Here is a 24,446-nt window from a genome sequence, read left to right on the forward strand (position 1 = left end):
TATTAATCAAAAGAAAGCAAGGAGTTCTCTAGTGGCTCAGATTAAGGATCTGGTGTTATCACTGTAGCAGCTCAGGGTTTGATCCCAGGCCTGGGAAAGTCCAAATGCTGTAGGTGCAGCAAAAAAAAAAAAAAAAAAAAAAAATCAAAAGAAGGCAAGAGTGGCTATATGGATACTAGGTAAAGTGGACTTCAAAGCAAAAACGTTACCAGACACAGAGAGGGATATTATACAATGATCAAGAGTTAATTCACACAGAAGAAATGGTAATCCTCAAATAACAGCTGGGAAATACATGAAACAAAAATACTGAATTGAAAGTAGAAATAGACAATTGCATAATTACAATTGGAGACTTTAACACCTCTTTCTCAACAACTAATATAGACAGAAAATTGGCAAACAATATAGAAGAGCTCACATCCTAATCAATAGGATCTAATTAATACTTGTAGAACATTCCACCCAGCAACCTCTAAATACACATGATTTGCCAGTGTTCACAGAACAAGTATCAAGAGGAATCATCTTCCAGGTCATGATCAATATAAATCATATTTGAGGTCATTAAATAAAGCTCAAAAGATGTAAGAAAAGTGGAAATTATAGGGAAGAGTGTCCTCTGACGACAAAGGAATTGAACTAGAAATCGAGAACAGAAGGATATCAGGAAAATCTCCAAACTATTTAAAATTTAAATAACCCACCTATAAATCATCCATTGCTCATATGGAACATTGGAGAAGTGAGTCAACACAGCAATGACTACCAGGCTATAAAAAGTTATTGGTTAGGTGGTGGAAATTGGGTCACTGAGGACCCTCGGAGGAGGTGACCTTCCATCTGGGAAGTGGAAACAAGAAAGAATTGCCAGGTGAAGGTCTGAGGTGGGGAAATGCTTACCCAGGAGCAAATCCAAGAGGGTGAGTGTTTCCATGGGCATCCTCTTAGTTACAGACAAGGGAACCAGTCTCTGAGGACCATCATGCGTGCCTCACCACACTCCCCAGCCTTCCCAAGTGGACTGCAGCTCATATTGTGCTTATTCACACACAGAATCTAAATGCCTCTGAACACAGGAGGAAACAGCCCCCAAAATACATCCAGGGTTCTTACTTGGGAAAATAACTTACAGCTGCCAAATTTCAGAGGGCAGGCGTGGGCATCCATTGGGAAGTCTTCCAGTTGCATTGGGCATTCTGCAGAGATGGTCAAGCTGAAAAACAAAACACAGGGACCCTTCAATGACTCACTGACTCTTGGCTCTTTACTGGACAGCTATCATGTTTCAGAAAGCCACATGAAGTCCTTTACTCATTATTTTAATTACTATAGTTTGCAAAATTACCTAAATGGCCCCCACAAAATTACACAGGATTGCACTGTAGATGATTATCATTTAGAAATGAGGCTTAAATCGGAGTTCCCGTCGTGGCACAGTGGAAACAAATCTGACTAGGAACCATGAGGTTGCAGGTTTGATCCCCGGCCTCGCTCAGTGGGTTAAGGATCCAGCGTTGCCATAAGCTGTGGTGTGGGTCACAGGTGCAGCTTGGATCTGGAGTGGCTGTGGCGTAGGATGGCAGCAACAGCTCCGATTCGACCCCTAACCTGGGAACCTTCATATGCTGAGAGTGCGGCCCTAAAAAGACAAAGACTGAAAAAAAAAAAAAAAGAAAAAGAAAAAAAAAGAAAAAAAAAAGAAAGAAGGCTTAAATCAAATCTACTGAGGAGTTCTGTGGCTCCGTGTGCATCAGCACATACATTACTGCTTGTAAAGCAATCTGAGATGCCTTTAAAGATAATTTATTCTTTGTCTCCCATCCCTTATTCAGAGTAATCTCCAAAACTTTCCTTGACAAGGCTAAAAAGTTATGCATTTTCTAAAATAATTTATGTGTTCAAAAGGCATAAATGTGGAATAAAGGCGTAGCTGCACAGCCCAAATTTTGACCAGAAGCTGGCTGTAATTATTGTGTTCTGGGCTGATGTCACAAGACTGTAGAATAAGTGAAATTGTGTTAAGAGAGCAACCTTCTGATTGTTTTTATCCAAGGCCAGTCTTCCACATACGAATACCACCATCCATTACCATTGTCACCAATGGCTAAAGTAGAGCTGGTCATGAGAACTGTTGGGTCTATGCCAGGCACTGTGTTGAGTGCTTTACCTGCATTAACACATCTAATCAGAAAAGTATGTTCCGATCTGTTGCAACTATCACCCCAGTTTACAAAGTAAGAAAGTGAGGCATGCATATTAAGAGATTTGGAGAAGAATGCTTAGCCCCTAAGGGCATGTCCCCACGGGCACTATGACCTGAGGCTCTGTCTGTACTTCCAGAGTTGCCATGCTGGGTGTTTTTTTAATTTCTCTACAGATTTACTAATTAGGCAGTAAATCTAAATTTCTTTAACAAGTTCATCATCAGTTTCTTAGTTTTTAATCCTATTACTGAAAATGAAATGTAATTACCTAAAATGAAATCAAATCGCACAATTTTCAACTTTAAACAGCCTTTACAATCCCATTTTGTTTTATCACGTCTGGTTCTTGCTTATGTGCCTGGGGTGAGAATTCAAACATAAAAACCATGTTTTTTTGCCTTCACTACTTCCTTCTTTTAGGACAGATTAACCTTTTGCTACTAAATGGGGCACATAATTCACACCTGATGGTTGCAGATGGACTAATCAATGTATAGATCCTCTGGATGGAACTAAAACTAAAATGTGTGTCAGTGGAAGGGAAGTGTGCGTCCGTCACAGAGACAAAATCCTCTTGTAGCTCTGCCTGGGGGACACAATGGAGTGATTTCCAGAATGTGTGAGCATACATGGGTGAGAACGCACCTCGAAAGTCTCATATTCAGGCTGTCTCATATTATATGCCACACATGGTCATCAAAAATATGGAAAATACAGAAAAATGTTAAAGGAGAAAATTACAAATACTTATCATTTCACTTATAACTTCACTTGGTACCTTTTGCCCAGATTTTTTCCACAGGTACCTATGTTTTCTTTTCATTCTTGGTTTATAAAATTCAGTCTTGTTTACCTAACATTAGAGCAGGGGTATTCACCACATCATTAAAATCTCTACATAATCATGCCTTTGAAAGATGAAATATTTAATTCCAGCATGCAGGTATGTGTGTGTATATAATATACATATATCTGTATATATGTGTGTACATCTTTAGGCGTGAACTATGGAAAAGAATTATTGTTAGAGAATATGAAATGGGTAAGGTAAAGGAAGACTTACTTATTAGAATTAAGGACATCAGGACTCATAAAGAGAAACACTATATATCACTTATGATAGCTAAAATATGGCACAAATGAACCTATCTATAAAACAGACTCACAGACATAGAGAACAGACATGGTTGCCGAGGGGGAAGGGGAGGATGTGGGATGGCCTGGGAGTTTGGGGTTGGTAGATGCAAACTATTACGTTTATTTATTTATTTATTTATTTATTTATTTATTTATTTATTTTTTGTCTTTTTGCTATTTCTTGGGCCGCTCCTGCGGCATATGGAGGTTCCCAGGCTAGGGGTCGAATCGGAGCTGTAGCCACCGGCCTACGCCAGAGCCACAGCAACGCGGGATCTGAGCCGCGTCTGCAACCTACACCACAGCTCACGGCAACGCCGGATCGTTAACCCACTGAGCAAGGGCAGGGACCTAACCCGCAACCTCATGGTTCCTAGTCGGATTCGCTAACCACTGCGCCACGACGGGAACTCCGCAAACTGTTATGTTTAGAATAGATAAGTAATAAGGTCCTACTGTACAGCACAGGGAACTGTATCTAATCTCTTGGAATAGAACGTGATGAAAGATAATGGGAGGAAAAATATGCATATATATGCATACACACACACACACACACACACACACCTGGGTCACTTCGCTGTGCAGCAGAAATTGGCATAACATTGCAAATCAACTATAATTTAAAAAATTACAATACTAAAAAAAAAAAAAAAAAGAATACCAGGACTTAAAAACCACAGCCTGTGAGGACATTCAGCCAACATAAAGAAAAAGAATGTTATTTCTTTGTATACTAATGTTATCTTATTGTCAGTAAAATTAACCAGTTTGTTAAATAAAGCAATAGTGCGACAGAAAACTTAAAGGAGTCCAATATGTTGTAGAGAATACAATCACAATGAGCTCAGTAAATGTAGAATTTCCTTGAGAGGCAAATTTTCAGTAGGGAAAGAGAAAGTATGTACACAGCTATAGTGCCAGATATGAAGCAATAAATGTGAAAATAAAGCACATGAGGAAAGGATGCTTTGGGACCATGAGACCCTTCTGTGGAGGAGAGTTCATCTCAGGACTGGTCCACGGCCTCTGTTCCAACAATTTCTGGACTTGGTCTAAGGAAGAGGCTGGACTTGGCCAGTGGGAGGGGACTGTGGGTGCTTCAGGGGTCCTAACTCTCCCAAGCACAGAGGACTTCAACCAGCAGACCCAGTACTGCAGTCTTCAAGTTGCCTCACCAATGTCAACAGCTAGAGGGCTCACCCCCACCATCAGGGTGACATGGACATGGTCCATGGCTACCAGCTCACATAACTCGGCTTCTGCCGGTTCCCACACAAAAAAACACCCTGTCACCTACTGGGTCTGGAGGCTATCTTGAAGCCAGGGCTGTTGGCAGAGCTCTTGACAGTGTAGTGAACCATGGTTAACTTTTCTCTGCCCTTGCTCTGTGCTGGGACCTGGTTTCTATCTCCATGACCTGTGGAGGTGCTGCCACCTGCATTGCTGTTGTTTGCCCCCACTTGTCAGATAAGACACCCTTAGGGAGATTTGACTTCCTGTATTGGACTGTCTGCCCTCCTGCCTTTTTCTCCTTTTCCTCATGTACTCCTCTTTCTTGGCCAACATCATGTGTTTATAAGAGAGGTGGGAAGCCATCTGGTCACTGTGGTCTCAGCTCTCATTTAAAAATTTTTTTTATTATAGTTGATTTATAGTGTTGTGCCAATTTTTGCTGTACAGCATATCGACCCAGTCATACATATCTATACATTCTTTATCTCACACTATCCTCCATCATGGTCTACCCCAAGAGACTGGATAAAATTCCCTGTGCTGTACAGTAGGACCTCACTGCTTATCTATTCTACAGGTAATAGTTTGCATCTACCAAACTGAACTCCCAGGCTGTCCCACTCCCTCCCCTCTCCTCCTTGACAATCACAACTTTGTTCTTTATGTCTGTGAGTCTATCTCTGTTTTGTAGATAGGTTTATTTGTGCCATGTTTTAGATTCCACGTATAAGTGATATCATACAATATATAGCCTTCTTTTTCTGACTTACTTTACTTAGTATGAGAACTCTAGTTGTATCCATGTTGCTGCAAACATCATTATTTCATTCTTTTTCTTTTTTTTCCTTTTTTTGCTTTTTAGGGCTGCACCTGCTGCATATGGAGGTTTCCAGGCTAGGGGTCGAATCAGAGTTGTTGCTGCTGGCCTATGCCAGAGCCACAGCAACACCAAATCCAAGCTATGTCTGTAAACTACACCACAGCTCATGGCAAAGCCAGATCCTTAACCCATTGAGTGAGACAGGGATCAAACTTGCAATTTCATGGTTCCTAGTTGGATTTGTTTCCACTGAGCCACAGCAGGGAACTCCTATTTTGTTCTTTTTCATGACTGTCAGCTCTTACTAAATATAGTATCTAATATTTTGCTTTCCTCTGGCTGTCTGGCCCTAAGATCTAGGCCAACACCACTGTACTGACCACATTTAAAGATGGCAAGGAACGGACTCAAGGAGTCTGATGAAGCAGGGTGAGTAGAGACAGGTGGACAGAATTTAGCTGGATTTAAAAAGAAGACTCTTTTGAAGAAAAAAATGATTCCAGTAAAAAAGACAATAATTCTACGACTACCATCTCATGAAATGTTATCATTAGAGCCTCACAGATTGTTCCCTCATTTTAATAGACCTCCTTTGAAATTAGAATTCCAAACATGGGACAATATATTTCACCTATGAGACTATCTCTCCTCTAAAGAATGAATGTATTATTCAGATGAATTCCCCAATAGCATCTGTTTCAGCCTTAGTAAGATGACAGCATTTAAAATTTTGAGCCCTTTAAACATTTCCAAAGAAGCCTATGCTTTTATAGTACTCAAAAAAAAACTCTAGATAAGAGGGAGCCTTCTAGTCATAAGGTCCTTAAAATGTAATGTGCCTTGATGTATAACCAATCTCCTTCACACAGAATTGAGATCAAATCACTCTATGGAATGTAGACTGTCAGAGCTCAAAGGAGCCAGCCAGGCCACCTCCTAGAAGTCCCTATTTTTCTTAAAAGGTTAAACAATGCGCCTGTAGAAAAACTTCAGTGAATTATTGGTAGACCCAAGAATCAGACTTTTTCCCCAAAAATCAAATGTCTGTTTTACTTTCAATTTCTTTCTTTCTTCTTCTTTTTTTTTGGCTGCACCCATGGCATATGGAAGTTCCAGGGCCAGGGATCAAACCTGAGCTGCAGCTGTGACCTACTCCACAGATGTAGCAATGCCAGATCCTTAACCCACTATACTGGACTGGGGATTGAACCCACACCGCCACAGGGATAATGCTGGATCCTTAACCTGCTGCGCCACAGCGGGAACTCCATTTCCAATTTCTAAGACATCCAAGCATTTATCGATTGGAACATAATGTCCCAATTTTGAACATCCTGATTTTAAGGTCAAGAAAAGGGTATTTTATGAGTTAAGCTATTTGCTTCAACTTGGATGTAAACTTCCTTGTGAGCTCTCTGCTAGCTCAGGGGCAGCTCACGGTGAGTACGCTTTTAGATGTTAAAACAGAGCTCCTGCTGTGGTGCAGTGAGTTAAGAATCTGACTATAGCAGCTCAGGTCACAGCTGAAGCCCAGGTTCAATCCTTGGCCCGGGAACTTCCATATGCCACAGTGCAGCCATTAAAAAAGAAAGAAAGAAAGAAAGAAAAGAAAAGAAAACATGATGTTAAAACAGCCAAAGTCTAGAGTGCTTTTGCTGCTGAAGAATCATGCAACCTTTGTAAAACTGCCTAACCTCTCTGGTTCAGGCTTCCCATTTGATAAAGAGAAATAATAACAGTTGCTTGATTTGCTGAAATAAATAGTTAATAGGCATCAAAAGAAGGTTAGTCTTCAGATTTCTACCCAACATGCTCTTCACATTTGAGCCTTCATGAAGACACTGCAGCAATACAATAAAAGGGGGTTGGTGGTAGGCAGAATAACTTGAGTCCTGCCAAGATGTCCATACCCTAATACCCCAAACCTCAAAACTTGTGAATATGCTAAAGGGCTTTGCAGATGTGATTAACTCAAGACTCCTGGGAGAAGGGAGATTATCCTACATTATCCAGATGGGCCCAGAATAATCACATGGTTCTTATGAGAAGGAGGCGGAAGTGTTAGAGATGAAGTGGTGACAAAAGCACAGGTCACAGAGTGTGATCATGAGCCCAGGAATGCAGGCGGCCGCTAGAAGCTGGAAAAAGGCAAGGAAATCGTTCTCCCCTAGAGAATCCAGAAAGAGCACAATCCTTTCACCTACAGCTGGATTTTAGCCTTCTAAGACCCTTTTTGGACTTTTGACCTCCAGAATTATAAGATAAGCAACTGGTTGTATTTTAGCCAATAAATTTGTGATAATTTGTTATCACATCAATAGGATGATAATAACAAAATGTGGTACCTGAAAGTGGGAAGTTACTGTCAGAAATACCTAAAAATATGGAAATGCTTTGGAATTGGGCAGTGGGAAGAGGCTGGAAGAATTTTGAGATTCATTGAAGGAAAAGCCTAGGCTGCCTTGAATGGACTGTTAATTGAAATATGAATGTTAATGATTCTTTAATAAGAACTCACGTGAGAAGCATGATAGAGAAGACCTATATTATATGGTCATAAACACATTGTTGGTAGGTATATGGATATCAAAGGCCCTACCGGTGAGGGCTCAGAAGGAAATGAGGAACTGGTCATTGATAATGGGAGGAAAGGAGACTCTATATAGTGACAGAAAGCTTAGCTTAATTATGTCTACAATTATGTGAAAAGCAGAGCCTGAGAAAGATTGCAGTAGGCTAAATAATGCCCCCCCAAAGATATCAAGTCCTAAAGCTTGGAAGTTGTAAACATCACTTTATATGGGTATCTTTGCAGGTATGATTAAGTTAAGGGTCTTGGGATGGGAAGATGATCCAGGTGGGCACTAAATGCAGTCACAGATCCTTAAAAGGGAGAGGCAAAAGAAGATTACACATAGATGAAAGGAGGTGATGTGATGGAAGCAGAGAGATATTTGAAGAAGTTGTGCTGCTGGCTTTGAAATGTTGGAAGGGGCCCTGAGCTAAGGAATGTGGGCACGCAGCTCTGGAGACTGGAAATGGCAAGTAAATAGACTTTTTCCTAGAGCCTCTAGCGTGAGTAAAGCCCTGCCAAAGCCTTGATTTTGCCCCAGTGACACTGACTTCAGACTTATGGTCTCCGGCAATACAAGAGAATAAATGTGTGTTATTAGGTCACCAAGTTTGTGGTAATTTATTTTAGCAGATAGAAGAAACTAACGCAACAATGAGATTGGAGACTTAGAGGAAGAGATTCCAGGCTAAGTGTTAAAATTGTGACTTCTTTCTTCTGGTGGCTTATAGTACAATGTGAGAAGAAAGAGATTAAGGTAAGAACCGCCACCAAAAACAGGACCAGGACTTGCTCAGGGAAATTCTGTTTATCCAAGATGCAAAAGATGCTAGAATTAGGAGACTCACTGTCAGGAAAGCCTACTCTTAAGAGAAGCCCTAACCCTAAGAAATGGTTGTGATTGGACAAACTTCCTACTGCCTCAGATGCTTTGAGGAAATTAGGTGTGTGACTCATGGGTCCTCTGAGCCACGGAAGCAAAAGCTAGAAATTGAGAATGAATTATCCATGAAAGATTTATGGAGGAGCCTCATAGTGCAAATTCTTGAGACATACACAGGAGACTTACATCATTCTTGAACATTTTATACCAGCAGAAACACTGTCAGTTTGGACTGAATGGGAGAGACAGAGGCCAAAATAAAAGTGTGCTGTCAGAACCCCAACATTCTACAGGCAGGAAACAACTTGTAAAAACTCCTCAATTGAAAGCATGTGCCTCCCTTCAAGATAAAGGAAGGATGACTCCAATGATAGAGCCTTAAATCACAGATGATTCATCCCAGGCCTTGAAACCTAGTGTTGTTTTCCTAACTGAATTTAAGAATTCGTGGGGAATATTGCTTCCTTTTTCCTACTACTTTCTTTCCTTTCAGATGGGAATATCTATAACCGTTATCCTATGCTTGTCCCACCATTACATTTTGTGGGTCATTAACTTGTCTCCTGAGTCCCACAAATTCACAGATGAAGAATTGTGCCTCCAGGTTGATCATACCTCATACCTGTATACTCACACACAGCTGATTTAGAGGATCCAGATGATGAGGTTGGGAAATTTTGAGTAGATGGGATTTAGGTGAGATTATGGACTTCAATTTGATGCTGTAAAGAGTTAGGACTTTGGGGGATGCTGGAATGAGATTAATATATTTTGCATGTAGGACAGACATGAACCAAACAGCGTGGGGGCAGAACACAGATGGTGGGAGGCTAAAGAGTGGTTCCCAAAGATATTCATGTCTTAACCCATCATGCTTATGAATATGATACCAGTGATGGCAAAAGGGGGAGGGGTGATGCTGGAGGCAGTGATGATGCAAGAAGTGATACAGGGCCATGAACCAAGGAATGCAGACAGCTTAGAGAAGCTGCGGAAGGAAGTAATTCTCTCCTAGAGAATCCAGAAGAGACAATCCCATCAACCTGTTTCAGACCTCTGGTCTCCAGAGCAATAAAATAATATACTCGTGTAGTTCTAAGCCACTAAGTTTGTGGTGATTAGCTACAGCAGTGACAGGAAACTAGTAGAGTAGCTTCCATAAAATAAAGTAATAATGATATTACTTATCCAATGGCCAGTTTTAAGTAATTTTCATAAAGTTAAAAAAGAAATTTGGCTTAGCCAACTTATAAATAGCTCACCAAGTATCCACAGCCATGAACATCACAGCCTTGACAAAGAAATGGACTGGACACCTTGTGCAAGGGGCCCCTGGTCAGTCCCTGAGTTGCAGGGTGCACCTCCTCCGGTTCACTCAGTGGGAACATAACCTTCCTATTAAGGTGCTGCAGTGACTCTAAGGTGATGTATGGAAATCACTGGGGACTTTTGAAGTTCAGTACTAACACAGCATCTAATGACTGGTGTTAAGGGAAAGAAGTAAGGCTGTGATACTTCTCTGAGTGAGTCTCTGTAAGGACAAAGGGATGCTTAATGTAGATAACTTTCTATATTTTTGGGGGGGTGGGTCCTGTGCCCAGGGCATGTGGAAATTCCCTGGCTAGGGACTGAATCTGCACCTCTGCAGTCACCAGAGCCACTACAGTGACAATGCCAGGTCCTTAACCTGCTGCACCACCAGGGAACTCCAAGATAGCTTCCTCTTTGCCACAGCCATGCCACCTGAGGGCTGCTGGGTTTGGAGATGGAGGAAAGCTGGCACTGCTCAGCCGACGTTAGTGTAGGCAGCATCTTTATTGTTTTGCAGCCTGACGGTGCTGCCTCTGGCTTACTCCCACCTGGATGGGGCTGTGCAGGGCTCCTTTAACACTCTGGAGAGTCTCTGCTCTATGCCTGACTCACATCCTCAGAGATGATGGAGCTGAAGAAGCAAATCTGCATGCGGAGCACCTTTGGTGCTGGGAGGGGAATCTCTGAAAGGAAGTCCAGCTCTGAGGATTATATGCCTGTTTTCCTTGTATTTGACTTACGTCTAGATTGGCAAACCAGAGAGTTTATTCAGGTATTACATAGAATTAGCCTTTTTATTAATATAAATACATGTGTAAATTTACGTGTCCACATATATATATTTAATAAGTCACTGGTGCTAGGAATACAGATAGCCCTATTTCTCCTTCAGAAACTTCCCCATGAGCACTGCCTGAGGTCAATGTTCTGTTTACCAGAGATTTCTCCCCTATATGCCTGTGCTCAGAAAGAACTGTAAACTTATTCATTAAATAAAAGAGTACTGCCACAGGATCAGCGGCGTCTCTGCAGTGCTGGGAACAGGCTTGATCCCCGGCCTGGCACAGTGGGTTAAAGTATCCGGCATTGCCGCAGCTGCAGTGTGGGTCACGACTGTGGCTCAGAACTGATCTGTGGCCAGGGAACTCCATATGCCATGGGACAGCCAAAAAAAAATAAAAAAAATAAAAAAGAATTAAAAAATGAATTCTCCTCCCATAAACAATCACAGTTCCATGTATTATGATAAACAATGATATATGATGTACAGCATTTGTCAGTTAGGCATTGCTGGTCTTCCTGGGAACTAACCACAGTTCATAATAGTGCTTGGAGGAAAACATATTCTAAAACTCAGCTATGTAAAAACTGAACTTTTAAAATCTAGATATTGACCAATGGGGAACAATATAGCGTATGTTGGAACTCTAAGGTCATTGCCAGGTTCAGCTATGCCCATCCTGTCTTTTTACTAACTGACCTGGCTGAGAGTTGTAGGGCTATTACAAGTGTGTTTGATCTAAACCAGAATTGCAAGCGCAGTTTCTTTCAAGGGCCAGCCATGGAGCTTGTCCTGGTTAGTTGACCTCCTGAGGGATCGCCACCTTAGCACTGACCCTGGCCCTACTCAAATCTGAAACAAGGGTTTTGCCTGTGATAAAAAGATGAGATGAGATACCAAGTTCAGGAGACACAACTGAGGCAGAAGAATGTATGCAATGACTTGTATAAAAGGTAACAGAATCTACAGTTCTCTGGTGGCTCAGTAGTTAAGGATCCAACATTGTCACTACTGTGGCTTGGGTTATTGTGGCACAGGTTTGATCCCTGGCCCTGGAGAACTTCCATATGCTGAGGGGGTGGCCAAAATAAAGCAAAACAAAAAGTAATAGAATTTACATTCAGTGATGGGCAAACTTGTAGAAAGCAGAATTTAAGGCATTATCTGAAAGTTCCATTAAGACTACATTAAAATGATGCACATTTTGATTTATAAAATTGTAAAGTTCCATACTTAAAAATAAAAATCTGTTACTGAGATAACATGATGAATGTCTTCCTTTTACCAATGAAGCCAAATTCTACAACTTATTTCCAGCCTGAGTTACGCATTTCACACGTCATTCTAAAGCTAAATGATTCACTCATTACTCTCCAATGTAATGGGGATGCAAGCAACAGAATTATACTGGGCTGAAAATCCTCTCTGAACTCTGTACTATTCATTAAGATTCACATTCCTCTTTAGCTGTTGGAAAGAGGATGCCAGCAATTCTTACAGATTTTGGGAAAACTAGTAAACGTGTGATAATTTTACAAACTGAGCATGTTTCTTGTCAAAAAGGGATGTAATCCTTATTGACCTCTTTTGATGAAGATGGTTGCTTCTTTTTTAATACTTGTGTTTCTCAGGAAGGCATTGTGATGATTGATGTGAGAGTGGAAACATTCTGCTTAATTTTTTATGTGTATCCACACACCCAGCAATAAACCTTCTTAATAAATCAAATGTAGGAAAATAAACATAAGCCTGGGCAGTAAAAAAAAATGCTGTAAAAAATGAACAGCAGAAATATGCAAAGATGCTCTTTTTTTCAGCATAAAATTCAAGTACGTCTCTAATCATAAAGCATAATGCAATCAACAGGGTCCTGGGGGAGGGAGCAGATGGAATAGACAGTGAAATCAAACAGATCCAACTCCAACCTCAGCTCAGTCTCCATGCGCCCAAATTTCCCCATGAAGGGGGTCATGTAAAGCTTATGTTACAGTGTTAAGGCCCAACACACTGATACAGACAGGTAGTGCAATGCCTGACATTTAGTAAATGCTCTAAAAATCCTGGAGAAGATGTAAAGATGATATTGGTAGATGTGGCAGAATAAGCTGCAAAACGGGTCAGCATCAATCTTTTATGGAACTCTGGAATCTCATTTAAAAAAAGTACAATAGGTAGAGAACACTTAATGAAGGGAAAAAATGTCTGAAAACCAGTAAACAAGTTACCATAGCATTTTTAACTTCCCAGTTACCAGCCCCCATGCTTTAGCTCTGCAGCGGCCTTGAAAATGGAAACCCACATTCTTAGTGCAGGTTGCTGGTAACAGGAAATGATAAGGACCTTATTTTCAAAGAATGTTAGTTTCTTGTTTTGATCTGTCTGGTGGGTCCCTGAAGGATAGGCTCAAGGACTTGTCTTTGTTTCGACTGAGCGGGAGGTATCCTCCTAGGGTGTATTTATTGAAAACTCTTAAAGGCAAATGTATTCACCAAAGTTCCAGGAGCAATGGATAGAGTTGGGGCAAGCAGCAGATTGAAAGCCTAGGAATGAGAGGCTGAAGATGGAGACACTTGGGGAAATAGGGCTGAAAAGCTCCCATGTATTCCAGAGAATCTAGAAGTCCATGTGCATGCCCAGGACTGGACACATGCTCAGAAAAGACCCAAGAAGAGCCTAAGTCCTCATCTCCAGTTGATCTTTAGACTCTGCAGAAGCAGGAAGTGAAAGCTACTGGAAAGTTGTAAATTGCCTGGCTGAGCTTTAAAGAGCACTTCAACATATAAAGCCTAACCTCAAAGACTAGGTGAGTTTTTGTTTTCTGGTTTCTGCTTCAAGTTATTAAGGAATCTGTATCAAATCACTAGCTGGCCATTAATTCAGCTTAATGGGAGTGCCCATACATGACAAAGAATACAGACTTTTAAAAATTGTTGAGAAAACTCACTAAACAAACAACAATACCACACAAAGCAAGACGGTAAGCCCTATGGGTGGGGGAAGATCTGATTTCCCAAGTTACTACATTATAATAATCAAAACATGTAGTTTTCAATAAAAAAAATTAAGAGGCATATAAAACCCCCAAAATAGATATCCCATTCACAGGGGTAAAAAGAATGAGCAGAGACCATACCTGAGGAAGCCAACACATTGGACTTAATAGAAGACACTTTAAATCAATTGCCTTAAATATCAAAGCACTAAAGGACCACAGACAAAGAAATTAAGGAAACCCAGAGAACAATATTTCAACAAATAGAGAACATCAATAAAGAGACAGAAATTATAAAAAGAAGCAAACAGAAATTCGGCAGATTAAAAAAAAAAAAAAAAAAAAGACCAAAATGGAAAATTCACTAGAGGGTTTCAATAGCTGAGAAGGTAGAATAATTGGGTAAACTTGAAGACGAGTCAAATGAAATTATCCAGTTTGAGAACAGAGAGAAAAAAGAATGAGTAAAAATGAACAAAGCCCAAAAGACCTCTGGGACACCATCAAGAATACCAAAAATATACATAATTTTAGGGAGTCCCAGAACAAGTGAGAAAGGAGAAAGTCGCAGAAAGAATATTTGAAGAAATAATGGCTAAAACATTCTCCATTTTAATGAGAAATATTAATCTAACTTCAAAGTATAACAAGCACCAAGTAGGATTAACCTAAAGAGATCTACACTGAGAAACATAATCCAACTGTTGAAAGCCAAAGATGAAGAGAGAATTTTGAAAGGAGCAAGACAGAAGCAACTTCTCAAGCACAAGAGATCCTAAGATCAACAACTTATTTCCATCAGAAACCATGCAAGCCAGTGGCAGTGAAGCGACATTCCAAGTTTTAGAAGAAAAAGAATCTGTAAACCAACAATTCTATTTCTAACAAAATGTACCCTTCAAAAATGAAGGAGAGAGGGAGGACAAGATGGCGGAGGAGTAGAGGGACACGCTCGCCCTCTCCCACAAACACAACAAAAAAAAAGCACATCTACAGAATAAATGACTCGCACAGAACAGCAACCAATCGCTGGCAGAAGAACCTAAACTCCAATAACGGCAAGAAGTTCGTGACATTATGGGGCAGAACGGGAGAAAAGAGGAGAGTGAGAGAAGGTGAATCCGAGCGGGACGGGCACTCCCGAAAGGGAACTGTGGAGGAGAAAGGGATCCCGCACCCTGGAAAATCACCTACACGGGGGAAAGATCAAACGAACCGGAGGAATCTCCAGATGCAGAGAAGAGTGTAGCAGTAAGTTGGAGTACGGAAAAGCCGATCAAGAACCGAACAGACCATCTGAACTACGGGGCACAGTCACCAAAAATTGAGACGCCTGGGTGGGGGCTGGGCACCGAGACCTCGGCTCCAGAGGTTAGTCTCGGAGAAAGGGCTGGGGGACGCCTGGGTGGGGGCTGGGCACCGAGACCTCGGCTCCAGAGGATAGTCCCCGGGCTGGGGGGGCGGGGCGGAGTGGAAACTGCTTGGGAGGTCTAGAAAACAAAGCTGTTGCAGAGGAAGGGAGCAATACTCTAGGGGCAGGGAAGTGGAAAGCTGCATCAGAGGGAACCGGGGAAAAGAGCCTGGTCTGCGCCCATGCTGGGGAGGGGAGAGAAGAAGGGGTGGGTCCCCATAGAATACCCCCCACGCCACAGCAAGCTTACAGGCCCGCTAGCTACCTGAAAGCTGTGCTTCCCAGTGCATCCCCTCCCCCCACCCCCGCCACCCACTACACTCTCACCGAACCTGGGGCTGCCTGCCATCCAGGAGGGCTGGCCTCAACAATTGCCTGAAGCCTACCACCACGGGGGCTGTCCCTGCACAGGCCTGCTTGCCCTTTGGAGGGGCTACACTTCCGCAGAGTAGCACCAAACACCACCAGCCCCCGAGAAAAGGCCTGCAGCCCAGAAAAGCTAGAACAAGCCTAGCCAGGCAGTGAATAGATCTGCCTAATTCCCGGACAGTTTTTCTGAGTCGGGCTGCCCCGGAGGAGCCTCTTCGGTTTCCAACGGCCCTGCTACCCGCCCTAGCCCCCAGGGGGTGCCCTAGTGGATCAGCTGCATAGGACTGCCAGCTCCAGGCAGGACCCCCTGCAGCCCAGAAAAGCTGCAACAAGCCTGGCCAAGCCGGGAAAAGATCTCAGACGGTCTTTCTGAGTTGGGCTGCCCTGGGGAGGAGCCTCTTGGGTTTCCAGTGGCCCTGCTACCCGCCCAAGCCCCTAGGGGGTGCCCCACCCCCGGAGAATAGCTGCTCAGCACCACCAGCCCCCTAGAAGAGCCCCTGCAGCCCAGAAAAGCTGCAACAAGCTTGACCAAACTGTTGAAAGATCTGCCTACATTCTCAGGCCATCCTTCTGAGTTGGGCTGCCCTAGGGTTCTCAGTGACCCGATAGCTGCTGCAGCCCCCAGGGGGTGCTGCACTCCTGAGGAACAGCTGCCCAACACCACGAACCCCCTGCAAGAACCCCACAGCCTAAAAACACCAGACCAACCTCTGCATGACCAAGTGAAATCTGCTACCATCGTGGTGTGGACCTCCCAGTCCTGTCTGCCCTCAGGAAGTCCTCCTTTGCTTCAAAGAAACACTGTTAGCCCCATCAACACTCCAGAAAAGCCACACTGCCTCAAAAAAGATTGACCAACAACGCCAGCCCTCAGGAAATATTCCACGGCAGTGACAAGGCAAACACTGCCCGATAACGGAGACTACAACTCCCTCAGGAGAAAGAAAACAACAAGCAAGATGAAGAAGCTGAGAAACCACCCCCAGTCAAACCAACAAGAGAACTCACCTAAAACAGTCAACAATGAAACAGATCTCTGCAGTCTGACAGACCTGGACTTCAAAAGAGAAATAGTGAAAATACTGAAGGAATTAAGAGAAGATATGAACAGTAATGCAGATACCCTCAGAAAGGAACTAGAAAATATAAGGAGGAGCCAAGAAAAACTAGAACATTCATTTGCAGAGATGCAAACTGAACTAAGGGCAGTAAAAACCAGAATGAATAATGCAGAAGAACGAATCAGTGATATGGAAGATAGAATAATGGAAATCACTCAATCCGGTCAATAGACAGAAAACCGAATCAAAAAACTGGAAAGCAATATAAGAGACCTATGGGATAATATAAAGCGGGCCAATCTACGCATAATAGGAATTCCAGAAGGAGTAGAAAAAGATAAGGGGATGGAAAATATATTTGAAGAAATTATCGCTGGAAACTTCCCAAATCTAAAGGATGCTGGGTTCAAGATACAAGAAGCACAGAGGGCCCCAAACAAACTGAACCCAAATAGACCCACAGCAAGACACATCATAATAAAAATGGCAAAAGTTAGTGATAAAGAGAGGATCCTAAAGGCAGCAAGAGAAAAACAGAATGTTACCTACAAGGGAACCCTCATAAGAATATCAGCTGACTTCTCTACAGAAACACTACAGGCCAGGAGGGAATGGCAAGAGATATTTAAAGTGCTAAAAGGAAAAAATATGCAACTTAGACTACTCTATCCAGCAAGAATATCATTTAAAATAGAAGGGGAAATAAAAAATTTTTCCAACAAACAAAAACTTAAAGAATACTGCAACACAAAACCCAGGTTAAAGGAAATATTGAAAGGGCTTCTCTAAACCAAAAAGAAAGGAAGGAAAGGGAAGAAAAAAGAAAAGAAAAAAAAAAAAAAAAGAAGAAGAGGAAGAACTAGGACTGAGGAAACCACAATCAGAGAGCAGCCACTCAAATAAGCCAGCATACAGATTTAAACATGAACAGGCCTCAAACAAAATAAAATTAAAAAGAAAAAAATAAAAAAGAGTCATCAAAACCATAAAACGTGGGCAAGGGATGTTAGGAAGTAAATAATCCTTTTTGTTTGTTTGTATGTTTCTCTTTTTAATTTTAATATAGTAATGAAGTGTTTGAACTTACAGGACCATCAGGCTAAAACACACAATTATGGGAAGGGGTTAGCATACTTAAAAAACAGGGCAACCACAAGCCAAAACCAAATATGGCATTTGCAAAAAATGAAAAAAAAAATACACTCAAGCAGATAACAACAGGAGACCATCCAACCAAAAAAAAAAAAAAAAGAAAGGAGGAATGGAGAACCATAGAATCAACTGGAACACGAGGTTCAAATGGCAATAAATAATCATCTATCAATTATCACCTTAAATGTCAATGGACTGAACGCCCCAATAAAAAGACACAGAGTGGCTGAGTGGATAAAAAGGCAAAAACCTTCAATATGCTGCCTACAAGAAACTCACCTTAGGACAAAAGATACATATAGATTGAAAGTGAAAGGGTGGGGAAAAATATTTTGCGCCAATAGACATGACAGAAAAGCAGGGGTCGCAACACTCATATCAGACAAAATAGACTTTAAAACAAAAGACATAAAGAAAGACAAAGAAAGACACTACCTAATGATTAAGGGATCCATCCAAGGAGAGGATGTTACTATCGTCAACATATATGCCCCAAATACAGGAGCACCCAGATACATACAACAAATATTAACAGACATAAAGGGAAATATTGATGAGAATACAATCATAGTAGGAGACCTTAATACCCCCCTCACATCAATGGACAGATCCTCTAGACAGAAAACCAATAAAGCAACAGAGATCCTAAAGGAAACAATAGAAAAGTTAGACTTCATTGATATCTTCAGGACACTACATCCAAAAAAAGCAGAATACACATTCTTTTCAAATGCTCACAGAAGATTCTCAAGAATCAACCACATACCACATATTGGGACACAAAGCGAATCTCAATAAATTTAGGAGCATAGAAATTATCTCAAGTATCTTCTCTGACCACAATGCCATGAAATTAGAAATCAACCATGGGAAAAGGAAAGAGAAAAAACCTACTGCATGGAGACTAAACAACATGCTACTAAAAAACCAATGGGTCAATGAGGAAATCAAGAAGGAAATTAAAAAATACCTTGAAACAAATGATAATGAAGACACAACTGCTCAAAATCTATGGGATGCTGCGAAAGCAGTGCTCAGAGGGAAATTTATTGCAATACAGGCCTTTCTCAAAAAAGAAGAAAGATCCCAAATTGAGAACTTAACCCTCCACCTAAATGAATTAGAAAAAGAAGAACAAAAAAGTCCTAAAGTCAGCAGAAGGAAGGAAATTATAAAGATCAAAGAAGAAATCAGTAAAATAGAGACTCAAAAAACAATAGAGAAAATTAATAAAACCAAGAGCTGGTTCTTTGAAAAGGTGAACAAAATTGACAAACCCCTGGCCAGACTCACTAAAAAGAGGAGAGAAAGAACCCAAATAACCAAAATTAGAAATGAAAAAGGAGAAATCACAACGGATACAGCAGAAATACAAAAAACCCTAAGAGAATACTATGAACAACTATATGGCAACAAGTTTGACAATCTGGAAGAAATGGACAATTTTCTAGAATCTTACAGCCTGCCAAAACTGAATCAAGTAGAAACAGACCAACTGAACAGACCGATCACTAGAAATGAAATTGAAGAGGTCATAAAATCACTCCCTACAAATAAAAGTCCAGGACCAGATGGCTTCACAGGTGAATTTTATCAAACATATAAAGAGGAAGTGGTGCCCATCCTCCTTAAACTCTTTCAAAAGGTTGAAGAAGAAGGAATACTCCCAAAGACATTCTATGATGCCACCATCACCCTCATTCCAAAACCAGACAGAGATACCACCAAAAAAGAAAACTATCGCCCAATATCATTGATGAATATAGATGCAAAAATTATCAACAAAATCTTAGCCAACCGAATCCAACAACATACCAAAAAAATTATACACCATGACCAGGTAGGGTTCATCCCAGGTTCACAAGGATGGTTCAACATACGCAAATCAATCAGCATCATACACCATATTAACAAAAAAAAAAGTCAAAAATCATATGATCATCTCAATAGACGCAGAAAAAGCATTTGACAAAGTCCAACATCCATTCATGATCAAGACCCTCGCCAAAGTGGGTATAGAGGGAACATTCCTGAATATAATCAAAGCCATTTCTGAGAAACCCACAGCAAATATAATACTCAATGGGGAAAAACTGAAAGCCTTCTCACTCCAATCTGGAACAAGACAGGGATGCCCACTCTCACCACTGCTCTTCAACATAGTTTTGGAAGTCCTAGCCACAGCAATTAGACAAACAAAAGAAATAAAAGGCATCCATATAGGAAGAGAAGAGATCAAACTGTCACTGTATGCAGATGACATGATACTATACATAGAAAACCCGAAGGACTCAACCCCAAAACTCCTTGAACTGATTAATAAATTCAGCAAAGTAGCAGGATATAAGATTAACATTCATAAGTCAGTTGCATTTCTGTATACCAGCAATGAAATATTAGAAAAGGAATACAAAAATACGATACCTTTTAAAATTGCACCTCACAAAATCAAATACCTCGGAATAAACCTGACCAAGGAGGTAAAGGACCTATATGCCGAGAACTATGAAACTTTAATCAAAGAAATCAAAGAAGATGTAAAGAAATGGAAAGATATTCCATGTTCCTGGATTGGGAAAATCAATATTGTAAAAATGGCCATACTACCCAAAGCAATCTACAGATTCAATGCAATCCCTATCAAATTACCCATGACATTTTTCACACAACTAGAACAAACAATCCAAACATTTACATGGAACCACAAAAGACCCAGAATCGCCAAAGCAATCCTGAGAAACAAAAACCAAGCAGGAGGCATCACTCTCCCAGACTTCAAGAAATACTACAAAGCCACAGTCATCAAAACAGTGTGGTACTGGTATCAAAACAGACAGACAGACCAATGGAACAGAATAGAGAACCCGGAAATAAACCCTGACACCTAGGGTCAATTAATCTTTGACAAGGGAGGCAAGAACATCAAATGGGAAAAAGAAAGTCTATTCAGCAAGCATTGCTGGGAAACCTGGACAGCTGCATGCAAAGCAATGAAACGAGAACACACCCTCACACCATGCACAGAAATAAACTCAAAATGGCTGAAAGCCTTAAATATACGACAGGACACCATCAAACTCCTAGAAGAAAACAGAGGCAAAACACTCTCTGACATCAACATCATGAATATTTTCTCAGGTCAGTCTCCCAAAGCAATAGAAATTAGAGCAAAAATAAACCCATGGGACCTCATCAAACTGAAAAGCTTTTGCACAGCAAAGGAAACCAAAAAGGAAGCAAAAAGACAATTACAGAATGGGAGAAAACAGTTTCAAATGATGCAACCGACAAGGGCTTAATCTCTAGAATATATAAGCAACTTATACAACCCAACAGCAAAAAAGCCAATCAATCAATGGAAAAATGGGCATAGGACCTGAATAGACATTTCTCCAAAGAAGATATACAGATGGCCAACAAACACATGAAAAAATGCTCAACATCGCTGGTTATAAGAGAAATGCAAATCAAAACTACCATGAGATATCACCTCACACCAGTCAGAATGGCCATCATTAATAAATCCACAAATAACAAGTGCTGGAGGGGGTGTGGAGAAAAGGGAACCCTCCTACACTGTTGGTGGGAATGTAAACTGGTACAGCCACTATGGAGAACAGTTTGGAGATACCTTAGAAATCTATCCATAGAACTTCCACATGACCCCGCAATCCCACTCTTGGGCATCTATCCGGACAAAACTCTACTTAAAAGAGACACGTGCACCCGCATGTTCATTGCAGCACTATTCACAATAGCCAAGACATGGAAACAACCCAAATGTCCATCGACAGAGGATTGGATTCGGAAGAGGTGGTATATATACACAATGGAATACTACTCAGCCATAAAAAAGAATGACATAATGCCATTTGCAGCAACATGGATGGAGCTAGAGAACCTCATACTGAGTGAAATGAGCCAGAAAGACAAAGACAAATACCATATGATATCACTTATAACTGGAATCTAATATCCAGCACAAATGAACATCTCCTTAGAAAAGAAAATCATGGACTTGGAGAAGAGACTTGTGGCTGCCTGATGGGAGGGGGAGGGAGTGGGAGGGATCGGGAGCTTGGGCTTATCAGACACAACTTAGAATAGATTTACAAGGAGATCCTGCTGAATAGCATTGAGAACTTTGTCTAGATACTCATGTTGCAACAGAAGAAAGGCTGGGGGAAAATTGTAATTGTAATGTATACATGCAAGGATAACCTGACCCCCTTGCTGTACAGTGGGAAAATTAAAAAAAAAAAAAAAAAAAAGGAGAAATTGGAGTTCCCACTGTGGCACAATGGGATTGGCAGCATCTCTGGAGCACTGCGACATGGGTTTGATCCCTGGTCCAGAACAGCGGGTGAAAGATCTGGTGTTGCCACAGCTGCAGCACAGGTTGCACCTGCACCTCAGATCTGATCCCTGGCCCGGGAACCCCATATGCTGCAAGGCAGCCAGAAAAGAAAAAAAATGGAAAAATTAAGATATTCCAGATAAACAAAAACTGAGGGCATTCATTATTGATATACCTGCCCTATTATAAATACTAAAAGGAGTCCTTTAAGTGCACTTAAAGCAACTAGCAGCAACTGGAAGTCACATGAAGAAATGAAAAATACAGTCCTGTAAAGACATAGGTAAATATAAAAGCTAGTGTTATTTTTACTTTTGGTTCATAAACCTCTCTTTTAGCTTATATTATTCAAAAGACAATGCATAACAATGGCGATTATAAATCTACGTACTGGACACACTATATATAAAGATATAATTTGTGACAATAACAACATAAGTGGGGAACAGACCCATAGGAGCAAAGTTTTTTATATACTATTGAAACTAAGTTGGTATTAATTCAAACTAGATTGTCATAAATGTAGATGATAACTTAAACCCCCAGAGTAACCACTGAGAACATAACTGAAAAATATGTAGTAAGAGAAATGAGATGAAAGTTGAAATAGTGCACTAGGGGAAAAATAATCAATTAAATACCAAAGAAGATGATAGTGGAAGAGCTGAGTAACCAAAAAAACATTAAAGCATATTAAAAGCAAATAGATTTTATCACCTCTTTAAAGATCCCATTTCCCCAAATATGGCCACAATTATGAGGTACTAGGAGTTAGGATTTCAACATAGGAATTTGGAGGGATACATTCAGCCCAACCCTTTACTAGATTATTTTTAAACACTTATTTTAAAAAAAGGAAAGAAAGCAAAGAGAAAAAAGGCAAAGTCCTTCTTTGTCAGTAATTATATTAAATCTAAATGGAACAAACACTTCAATTAAAAGGCAGAGACTGGCAGAATCAATAAAGAAATATGACCTAACTATATACTGCCCACAAGATATTCATTTTAGTTTCAAAATCACAAATACATTGAAAGTGAATGGGTGGAAAAAAGCATTCCACCCAAACATAACCAAAAGAGAGCTAAAGATAAAATCTGTTGCAAAAGCCAAAGAAGGGCACTATATAGAAATAAAAGTCTCAACCCACTAATAATACATAGAAATTATAAACATACATGAACCTCACAACAGAACCTCAAAAATTTGTGAGGCAAAAACTGACAAAATTCAGGAAAAAATAGACATTTTTACAATAAATGGAGTTGGAGACCTCAACATCCTACTTTCAAAAATGGTTAGAACAACCAGACAGAATAATGATTGGAAATAGAAGATTTAAACTATGCTATAACCCAACTGGACCTACCAGACATATTTAGAGAACTTTACCCAACAATACCAGAATACACACTCTTTTCAAGGGCACATACAACACTGTCCCAGATAGATCATATGTTCAACCACAAAACAAGTCTTAATAAATTTTAAAATACTGAAATCATACAGAGCCATCTCCTCTGACCATAATGGAATGAAATTGGAAATCAACAAGAAAAAAATGGAAAATTTCACAAGTATGTGGAAATTAAACAACACAATCCTAAATAACAAATGGGTCAAAGAATAAATCATAAAAGAAATGAAAAAAATAACTTTGAAATTAATGAAAACAAAAACAGCATATGAAAACCTATGGGATAGAGCAAAAGCAGTGCTCGGAGTGAAATTCAGAGCTGTAAATGTCTAAATTAAAAAAGATAGTTGAAGTTTCCACCATGGCACAATGGGTTAAGAATTTGACTTCAGTGGCTTGGGTCCCTGTGGTGTGGGTTCAATCCCCAGCCTGGCCCAGTGGGTTAAGGAACTGGCATTGCTACAGCTATGGCATAGGTTGCGGCTGCGGCTCAGATTTGGTCCCTAGCCTGGGAACTTCCATATGCCATAGATGAAACTATGAAGCTATTAAAATAAATAAATAAAGGGAAGCTTTCAAATCAATAACCTAATTTTACATATTAAGGAACTAGAAAAACGAGAGAAAACTAAACCCAAAGCTAACTGAAGGAAGGAAGGAAATAAAGACTGGATAAGTGAATCTGGGAACAGAAAAACCACAGTTTTTCCCACAAAGAGGCCAGAGAGCGTGCTGCCCAC

The 24,446-nt window shown here is 40.6% G+C and overlaps 1 protein-coding gene across 3 annotated transcripts in view; it reads right to left on the bottom strand.

The window, feature by feature from the left end:
* Positions 1–24,446, bottom strand: part of GABRA5 (gamma-aminobutyric acid type A receptor subunit alpha5) — an 89,384-nt gene that overhangs the window by 28,018 nt on the left and 36,920 nt on the right. For all 3 annotated transcript variants that reach the window (XM_047769458.1, XM_047769459.1, XM_047769460.1), the window contains one exon: positions 1,134–1,216. In XM_047769458.1, coding sequence (XP_047625414.1) covers positions 1,134–1,216 — 83 coding nt within the window. The remainder of the gene's footprint in view (positions 1–1,133; positions 1,217–24,446) is intronic.

The sequence above is a fragment of the Phacochoerus africanus genome, chromosome 2, assembly GCF_016906955.1.
Source record: "Phacochoerus africanus isolate WHEZ1 chromosome 2, ROS_Pafr_v1, whole genome shotgun sequence".
Taxonomy (NCBI): Eukaryota; Metazoa; Chordata; class Mammalia; order Artiodactyla; family Suidae; genus Phacochoerus; species Phacochoerus africanus.